The 10,696-nt window shown below is 34.0% G+C and overlaps 1 protein-coding gene across 2 annotated transcripts in view; it reads left to right on the forward strand.

Moving 5' to 3' along the window:
• LOC106478634 (alkaline ceramidase 2-like) overlaps positions 1 to 8,658 on the forward strand; it is a 66,196-nt gene extending 57,538 nt beyond the window's left edge. For both annotated transcript variants that reach the window (XM_013939190.2, XM_022382260.1), the window contains 2 exons: positions 6,245 to 6,496; positions 7,954 to 8,658. In XM_013939190.2, the coding sequence (XP_013794644.1) occupies positions 6,245 to 6,496; positions 7,954 to 8,032 (331 nt within the window). In that variant the 3' untranslated portion in view covers positions 8,033 to 8,658. The remainder of the gene's footprint in view (positions 1 to 6,244; positions 6,497 to 7,953) is intronic.
• The last annotated feature ends 2,038 nt before the right edge of the window (positions 8,659 to 10,696 follow it).

The raw sequence follows: 10,696 nt of genomic DNA on the forward strand, positions 1-10,696 counted from the left end.
AGAGCATGAAACCACTGGATACACTCCAGCAAAATTGATGTTTGGTCGAGAACTTCGGTTACCAGTGGATCTTTTAACAGGATGCCCACCTTATGAAGAGTTGCCTGAGAATGTGTGAGAGTTTGTGAAAGTGTTATCAGAAAGGATGGATGATATTCACCATCAAGTGCGTTCACACTTGAAAACGTCTGCTGATTCGATGAAGTTAACCTATGATAAGAGATCTACTGAAGTCAGCCTTGAACCAGGAGACAAGGTGTGGTTGTATAATCCCAGGAAGACCAAAGGGAAGTCTCCTAAGTTGTCTTCTCCATGGGAAGGCCCATATGACGTAGTGGATCGTCTTTCAGACGTGACTTTCCTGGTAAAATGTGGTCAGCGAGGTAAGCCAAAGGTGGTGCATGCCAACAGGCTTTGGCATTATCACGGTCCAGGACATTTCAGTTAGATGAAGTGAACAATGGAACAAATGACGCTGTTGAAGACATGTCACCTGAAAAAGCCACCGTCGAAGAAGAAACTCTATTCGGTTTTGAGAAGGGAAACAGTGAAGCCCTTGATGAAGTTACTATTACTGATGTGACTGTTACCAATGATAGGACGTTTCCTGATGAAGTAGATGAACCCCACATGAAGCAGAAGCCAACGAGATAGAGACCAGTGCGGAAAAAGATACATCCCAAAAAATTAAAAGACTTTGTTGAATTTTAATTTTGTGTTTGTAAATTCTGTACATTTAATTAATTTATTGTTAATTGTTTATTAGTTTAATGTAAGTGGCTATTGTTCGGGACGAACAATACTAAGGAAGGGGCAGTGTTGCGTCAGCAAGGTCACGTGACTAGTGTCACGCCACGTATTTCTAGAAATATCCTGTTCCTTCAAGAATGCCCTAGTATTTACTAGATATATGTTAGTCTGGTATATATTAATAAGACACTCACAACGTGACGGGACAACAGTGTAATGAGTAATTGAATGTATGCGGACAAAATATTGTTGGCCACGTGAGATATAGCATTTGTTATAGCGCGACTGTTGAAATTAAGTGTATCGTAAAGTTGAATTCGGAAAGAATAAACCAGTTTTATTAAGTAAGGGCTTGTGTCGCTAAAGTTTCGTAGGAACGAAGTTACGGAAAACAACTAACGAACGGAGACATAACAATATTATTCTGAATTTATACATTCTGAGTGTATGCAGTTTTCACATAACATAGTCATGAAATTTGAGTGGTTTTTCAATCTGTTGGGTGCTGAAGCCTTCATTTTCATTAAGTTCTCACTGAAAGGAAAAAATTAACAATGACCAACCTTACACTAAGGATTTTTCTGTTTGTTGAGGATCTGGATTCCCCTGCCGACCCAAAGACACCTGGAACTGGCCTTACCTTACACTCAGTAGAACCCATGGATGTGCATTCAAAATAAACAAAAATTTAATTTTTGGTCATACACTAAAATGTTTCTTATTAACTTAGTATTCAGGTTAACTGTTGTCCAACAAGTACCTGTAAAGATCTGCAATTAACAGCATGTTCGGGAAGTGTTTCAAAAATAATAAATTGAACAATGAGAGCAAAAGAACATACTCAAGTACATATGTGAGACACAATGGGATTTTTTACTCCACGGTGCTAGCTGGCTTCAATGCTTTTGTTGACAAGCCACTGGAGCAAAGAGGAATCAACCACTTCTTTCCACATGGTAAAAACAAAAACTGTCTACCACACTATTCTCTCATACCATGGCTCCCATAATCCTAGATAACCGTAAGTTATTGACCATTTTTATTATACATATTCCAGAGAAGAGTAGCCTCCAGCTGCTACTAGCATTTTGAAACTCTTATTCCACCATCCCATTTTGTATGATTCACACCATAGAGGTGCAGTGACATAAGAGTACAGCCAAGCAGTTTTAACTGCATGTAGTAGTCACTGTCATATGTATATCCTTAAGCCCAAGTCAAAATTAATACATTTTTACAGCTATTCATATCTTGTTGAAAAGGATGTTAGCTAATGACAGAACATCTTTACAAAATTAAGATACATTCTTTTCTGAGTTATGAAAGGGTGAAATATAGCAGTTTCCTAACACTACATTTATATGATATGCTTGGCTTATTTTTAGGTTTTTTGAGAATACCACCCTCTTGCTCTTTCATGTTTCTGGAGTTAAAATTATTTGCAAATAAGTTTGTTACTTTTGTCTTAACACATTAGTGAATTAAACGGTATGCCAGTCTTTTAGTACTTCTTGTTACAAAAAGTTTTATACTGTTGGTCTTGCCAAATAAACAGTGTAACACCTTCTCACTATTTCTTTTGTTTAAATTTTGTAGTATTGGTTTTGTGGCATTAACAATTCAAACAACATTCCACACTCTCTCTGTTTCTTCTTGTAGGGTTACTTTTTTCCTCTTTCTCTTTTTTTTTTAATTCTGTACTGTTAGTGGTGTATATTTATTTTTAAATAGTATTTCACTTTCTTACTATTAATTGCTGAATAATTTTCTACTTTTATTATAAAATTCCTTACTGCTGATTTGCTGCCACTTATGGACATAAAACATTATACTACTCTCACAGTTTTCTTGCTGTAAAGGCTTTCACTTGTATTCATGAGTTATCTAGTTTTATTTTGGTGTAACAAGTACTAATTAACATACAAACCATTTACAGTTATCTTGTTTTGATTGTTTTTGTTTTTTACATTGCATATTAAATTAGTGTGTATTGTTTTTGTTATAAATTCAAATTTCTGACATTGCTTTCACAGAAACATTTTAATTTGCCCTGGAAATGTGTGGTAATGAGTGATACCTATTTGATCAATGTTCTGAGTTTGTGTATCTGTGAAACTAACATACTGACTTACTATTGGTTAAATGACTTACTTTAATGATGACTTATAATACACTTTGGCATATGTATAGGATTTCCTTCATGTGTTGTAGTATTTAGCATTCTGTTGATAAAGACTGTATGGTGCTTGAGAAAGTACCATGTTTTCTTCCTCTATTATTTGAGAAACGTAAAAACTACTTTATCTTAAAATTTTCATAAATCTTCAGGTATATGCACTTCTAAAATGTATGTGAACTTTTCACATACAAGTAATCAATAATGGCCTTATGTCATGTGCTTATTATACATGATCAAGGAGTATGTCCCAAGCAAATGTTTTTGGGATTTCTCATGAAGGTGGTGTTTGTCTTTGTTTGATCTTCTACAGAAGTTGAGTATGTTATATTAATACAATTTTCAAGCCTCATCACATCATTATAGTCCATGTTGCCACATTCTGTAGTGCATCTTGACAACAACCCTGCAGCATAGTTTCCATTACAAAGGCTCTATTCCTAAAGCTGTCATGACCAAAGTATGCGATTCCTCCCTGAAGACTTTCCATAGTCTGTTTAATTTATAAGAACAATGGGTTCCCAATGCCTGTTTCAACAGCCCAGTTACTGAAATCCATAGGTGACTTGACTAATTTGTCTTTATATGGAAGAGCCTGAACACCCGTTTTGTTCTCTTAGCTGCTTGAGATGTGCAACAGTTGAACAAACATATCATGGAAGCAACTTGTGTAAATGTAATTTGTGTCACTTTTCCAGATGGAAATCCTTCTTGATTATGTTGCTTGCTTTTGGCTGGAGCATGTAGACAGCTTTTGCCATTGCCCATGTGTTCATGGATTCTCACCTGTAACAAGATGCTGTGCTTTGTTTAATGTAATTAGGGTATGACTTGTTGCAGGTTATTTTTGAATGGTACTGGTGATCCAAGTTGATCTGTTTTCTAGTGCCACGAAGTAAAAGGGATATACATCTTGGTAATTCTAAATCGTCGATCTGATCACACTATAATCTAAGTGTATGAATATTTTACATTTGAAAGGACTGTTACACTTCCCAAAAGTAACCAGTTTTCAATAGTATCACACCACTTACAAAATGTCAAACACTGTCAAAATGTACTTCTGAAATCTACCTTTCCACTACAACTTTATATTGGCTGGTTGTGATTTAACTTTCTGATTTGTTTATTCAAAATTATTTTAATATAAATTACTCAATCATCTATATCTGCTATCTTTACATCATTGCCTTATCTAACTTTAGAATTTTTAATAATTTTTATACTCCTTACTGTAACCAATGAAGTGACCAATAACTTGGGTATATCCTGCATTCTTAAAGTGATAATACATTTTTTTTGTGTGTATAAATTGCTATATTATTTCAGTCTTCCTCCGGAACTTCTTAAGATATCTTGACAGTAAGAAAGAAGTGATGTCCCTTTTCTTTATACCCTTGTCTAAGATTTGTGTTATAATCAAAGATTACTTTTCACTTGGTTTTCTTAAACTCAGTCAATTCAGAAATTCAGTTTTAACTCACACATTACATTTTTTGCTAATCTCCTATTATTTGCAGTGCTGCTACTTCTTCACTCAACCTTGGCCACTTGAGTAGTTCATACTAGCCAAGAATTTTTACACTCAGGTAGCTGGTCCTGACAGCAACTCTGAAGGGAAAACATATTCAGTGACGGAGATTCGAATTCATGAACCACAGATTGCGAGTCAAGCACCCTTTATTGCAGTGATACTGTTACACATAAAGAAATCAGTGCACCTGAGAATACCACAAAATAAAGGATTAAGGTTTCTTTCAATGCCATGACTACAGAATTTGTTTTCACAGAGTTTGTCTGTTTTTCTCAATGATATACTCTTCTGCATTGTTTTTGTACTTTAGTGCAGCATAAGTTCTGTATATTGGTAATGCTTGGCATTTTCCAGATGAAGACTTACGACTAAGGGAAAAAGTTTGAGGTAAAAAGTAAGCCACCATTTGAGAGAGTATTATTGAATGTAACTCTCAGCTCACAGAAAGTATGGATGACTGAAGGTCATAATAGTGTCTTTCTGTATGAATGGGGAGGTTTCTATAGAGCATTCAGATAATTGCCAACCAGTGAGATTCAACCCAACCAATGGTCATTGCCAGCTTTGGGCAAGAAGAGACTGGAGATTTTGCTGATAGATGAAGCCCATTAGTTGGAGACATCTTTTTGCCAAGAGAGACACTGAGTACTGAACGGTGAAGATGGTGATCCATGTGGCAGAATAGACCTCCACTGAGAGGGGGAGGCATGGTGCTAGAACCACAATGGATCATGGAAAATCCTGGGGTCATGCAGAGCTAGAAGGTGACTTTTCTGAATCAACTTGTCATTCTGCCAAACAGGAGCAGGGTCCAAGTGCTGTCAAAATGTGGGAGTCCCTGGACACCCAAAAACCCTGAAATTAGTTAATCAATAAATTAGTCATTCTTTACTTTCTGAGTGAGCTATTAAGCAGTGTTTCACAGTGAGATATCAGTAGGACAGTGTGTGATAGCTACATAATTATTACACAGTTAGTACAGCTGATGTTAGTAGATGTAATGCCTAGAACATGAACTGTTTGTACTACTAGAGTCAAATGCTAAAAGCTAGAAGACATTTGTAAACTGAATGAGCACTGCAACCTTTATTTTCTGAGCTATCAAGTGGTGTTTCATATGATCGCCACTGAGTTACTATATAGCTAGGATGTCTGACGTTATTAAATATATCACTTAGAATATTTAGAGTTGGCAGGCCTGAAAATAATTTGATCTTAATGTTAAAGCTGCAGCATATAAAGTGAAACAATTATTGAAGATTTGTGAAGCATCATAGAAGATATAGCTTACCCACTATTTTTATTGAAATAATATCTGTTTAATAAACAAACATTAACACAGCTTTATTTATTTTTGGTAGCTTCAGGTTTATTAGGAATTGTTTCTTCTGCATACTTAATATATATAAAACACATTTTGTCTGGCTATAAATTCCCCAGTGAGTCAACAATAAGTTTACAGACTTCCAATGCTAAAATTTGGGGTTCTATTCCCATAGTGGACAGCATGCAGATAACCTATTTGTAGCTCTGCACTAAAAAAGACAATAAACAAGTCTACCCATTATCTCTTCTTTTCCATAATGTATGAAAGAGTTAATATGAAAATCTATTAAAGAAATATTCCCTTATTTAATCAGTAATTGTCTTACTAGAAAGTTGAAGGGAACACATCTTAAACTTTGACCTCTAGATAAGATATTCCATAAACCACTAATTTTCAAGATGTTTTGTGTGCCTGCTTGAATGTTAGAAGAGTGATTTGTTTTTGTTTTTCATCTTAGGTGTAACAATCCACGAGTCTTTCGACTGGGTATTCGATCTGCTTTTTTGTGGGTCCTGGCACTTTGCTGTTGGATCAATGACAGACTCTTTTGCGAGATGTGGTCTTCCCTGAACTTTCCGTACTTGCATGGAGCGTGGCACTTGCTGATAGCAATTGCTGCCTATTCAGGTTGTGTTCTGTTTGCCTACTTTGATGCCTGTATTGAAGTGCCTGACCAGTACCCTGCTTTAATATTCTGGCCAAGTGATGGGTAAGGTGTTAAATTCTTTTGTTTGTTTTTGAAGTTAAGCACAAAGCTACACAATGGGCTCTCTATGCTCTACCCACCACGGGTATCAAAACCCAGTTTCTAGCATTGCAAGTCCACAGACATGCCACTGGGGGCTAAATTCTTTTAATAAATGCTTCTAGATCAAACATACTGTTTTTCATAACTTCAAAAAACTTGCTCTCCTGGTTGTTGGTACCAGTTGCATCAATCCCATTTTATTTTTCTCAGCATCTATGTTAAAACAAAAAAAAACATATTTCAAATGTGGTTATGTATGATAATGTTAGCAAGCCTTATAAAAAAATAGTTGTTAATATTTTTTTTCATTTGTATTTATACTTTACTACATAATGTTAGTTGCTTTCTAAATATTGTAAGATATAGTTTAGGATAGCAGAGAAACTATTTTCACTTTTTAAACTTTACCTACTTACAACTCTTAATTGCAATACTAACAATCTCTTTTTTATAGCAAAATACAAAGAAGTAAAACTTGTCTTTAACAGTTCATTCATAAAATTATGCTTTGCTAGAAGTGATCCTCACTTTTATATATATTTGGCTGAGGTAAAAAGTTAACTTATTTTGACAGGCCCACATGTTGTACACACTTTCTTGATGCAAAATTATCCTGTATTAGTGTTAAATATACGATGTCATTTGAGGTTTCCCAAAAAGATCTTTCTGGTGTAGCTTCTCTAAGATATAATGTAGAATCAGTGTTTTGAACCATGGAAAGATCACAAACATGTTGCTCTGACAGCTGGAAATTTCTTGAAACATTTCTCATTTTCCATTTGGTGCAGTATGATAACTGAAAAAAGGCACTTAGGTAACTCGAGATTTTTGGATAGCTGCTATTAAATCAGTTCAAGATTATTTTCACAACTCTTGACAATTTCAACAAAGTATTTGGTGAGTAACCTTTTCATGATGTTTTTAGAACAAGAATCATGTGATCTACAGGGACAACAACACTAGAAAATTTTGCCCAATCGCAGATGGCATATAAACAAAAAGGGAAACATTTGGTCTCAAAAAAGGCTAACTAGAATCACCATCAGCAGTAGAAATTTCTTGCTAAGATTCACTAGACTTTTTTATCCTCTTTCGGTAGCTATAACATGTTATAGGGGGAGGCATGTTAGTAAATACTTTTTGGGAGATGTACATGACAGCTGAATGTCTTTGAATTTGTTCAGATTCTGGTTACATTTTCAGCTTTTCATAAAAAGGACTCCCAAGTTGTTACCACGTTAATGTTTTAATACATAACTTATACGTAATATACCACTTTTATAGCATTTTCACATTTTTTTATATGTTTCAATTTTATAAAAAGTGGATTATAAATAAATAATAATTTTTTAAGCTAATTCTTAAATTATAACTTATTCTTAGAAGCGCTTCTAAATAGTCTTTATTTTTCATTGCAGGTTTGAACTTGGTGTGCCTTATATCATACTTCGTAGCCATATTAACCCATCAACAGTCCCTATGAAATATAAAATTTAATCCAGTGCATTAAAGGTCATTGTCAACTAAGACTAACTTATTACAAATCTTTAAAGAAAAATTTTAGTTTTTTCAAGTGACAGATCTGAATTTTAGATTTAATATTTTTTTCTAAAGTTTTGATATCTTAACTTTACGACGTCTATATTAAATAATACTTAACTTCTATCTCCCTTTCGATATCACAGTTAGTTAATTCTGTGGTCAACATCTTACAGGTCTCTCGGTTTCTATTTATTTTATTTTTTGTCATTGCATTTTATATGTGAGTGATTATAATTGATTTGTGTTAAAGTTTGAGTGTTTACACTATATTATGTGCATTTTTGATTTCTATAAGTTTGGTTATGTACTGGATATTATGAGTAAAATACGAGTATATTTTCTGTATTTATCAAAATGTTTATTAATTACTTAATTAGCTTTTATAGTTTTGTGCACAATGGATACTCTTATTAGCCACTACATGAGGAAAGTTGTGTTGCTATTGTTCAATCAATTCATAAAATGGCTTGAAGTTATATCCTAACATATTGTTGTAAAATCATTATTTCGTTGGAGGGTTCTTGTAAATTATCTGTGAAAATAAACGTCCAGACCATAAATAAGGACAATAAATTACTTTATTTCTGTCTCTAACATTTCTGCAAACTTAAACACTGCCTTAATTTGCTGTATGCCTACGTTAGAAATGACATTAACTAACGTAAAATAAATCAACGTACTTGTACAAAGTTACTGCAATACCACATTTTTCATCTAATAGTATCGACGTTCTAAGGTTCCTTGAATAACGTTTATGTATTGATGACAAGTCAAATTATTATATTTCCATTTCTTAATATCTATATAGTGCGCTCAACCTAAAATACTATATTTTGTCTATGTCTTAATTACAAGCTAATATATTACGTTTTTATTCTAATAGGATCTACGTTCTATGAACAATTTAATATATTTTCTTTTTATTCTAATTATATTTACATCCTACGGACAATTTAAGATACTATACTTAAACTAACCCCAGCAGATGGCCCCAAAGATTTTAAATCTGGATTCTTTGATATACATTCCAGACATTGATATTGTTACATTGTAACATGACATGAGTCATGCTTTGTGTCAAGTAGCATCATACTAATGGAAAATATCGTTCTGCTAACTAATAACGCCGATCAGGTCCCGGAAATGTATTCATTCTAGGTCCCTTCATATGCGAGAGAATTTAGACATAAAAATACTTCACCTGTAAATCCCACACACACACTACATGAATAATGTAGCTTAGAGCATAATGATAACCTACTGAGATTCAACCCAACTTGGTACAAATAGCAACTGAAATGTTCACGTTCCTGCCTCTAGACCCATTTTCGACAGCACTTCGAAACTGTGACCAGCCGTTTGATACCCATGTTGAAAAAGTATCAGTGTTCTACAGACCTTAAATGTTGTATGAGGCACATGTAACCACAGTACATGCAGTATTGAATGTGTTGCACAGTTAGTTTCTAACGCTTAAATGTGTGTCATGTTTTGGCATATTTTTTAGCCAATGGCATTCACCGCAATTGCGGAGATCATCGAGCCAAAAGGAGGTCCGAAGGACCTGAGAAATTTAAGAATTGCCGACAAGGGTAGTAAATGTAGGGGGTTCAATTACTTTATATTAGGGGGACATATTTTTTAGCTACACCACTGCTTTCAGCCAATCCTAGTGCTGTACTATTGAGCTCCCAACACTGTTGAATGGTCTCTGTGGCATATTATGTGTTAATATACATATAATGTGGATAATGTTTTAGCAGTAACATAAAATTAAGGAAACATGACACCATTTGCTACATAATTTCAAACGCTCATATATCTTCCGGTATAGATAAAAAAAAATTACATTTTTTGTCAGATCTGCATGTGTGGCTTCTTAAATTCATCAGACATGACTCCCGAACCTAGTAAGACACAATGAATCTTCTTCCCCTGAATAGAACTTAATGAACACTGACAAAGCTAAAACCTTTTTATTTATCCCTTGTTTTATTTTTATTGAAAGAGGTTATTCCATATTTAAAATCACTATTGTTCATTCTTATCCTTTGTTTTGGAATACACTTTGTAAATATTAGACACATTTGTGATAAGAAGAAAAATAAAGAAAATTATTCCATGTATGTAACGGTTAGGAATGCACACATTTTCAAATAGCAGCTGTCATCATTCGACTATGGTCAGAAAACACGAATCAAAGAGTATAGTTGACGAGTTAGTCTTAACAAAGAGACAGGGGAAACCGAATATATAAAAATGAATAATAAAGCAGTAAGAAAGGAAATAAGGAACCTGGCAAAAAAAAAAAACTCACTGCCTTGTTCTGAATCACTTTTCACAAACTAAGATTTGACTATCACTCACTCCGAAAAAATTCGTGAAAGGTTATAACAATGACAGAATTAGCATTTTTTAGACCATGTATGCTACAATGTTTGATAGTTTTTATTCCATAGGTATTCTATCAACGCGCGAGTATAGAGATCTGTAAAATCCTTACATAGTTTACACAAATTTTACATAAACTCTAAAGAGCTTTTATGTTTATGCCTAAATGAAAGTTTATAAGGTGATATATATATAATTAGATTTGGGTGTAGGTTGCTAGAGCTGATG

The sequence above is a fragment of the Limulus polyphemus genome, unplaced genomic scaffold, assembly GCF_000517525.1.
Source record: "Limulus polyphemus unplaced genomic scaffold, Limulus_polyphemus-2.1.2 Scaffold235, whole genome shotgun sequence".
NCBI lineage: Eukaryota > Metazoa > Arthropoda > Merostomata > Xiphosura > Limulidae > Limulus > Limulus polyphemus.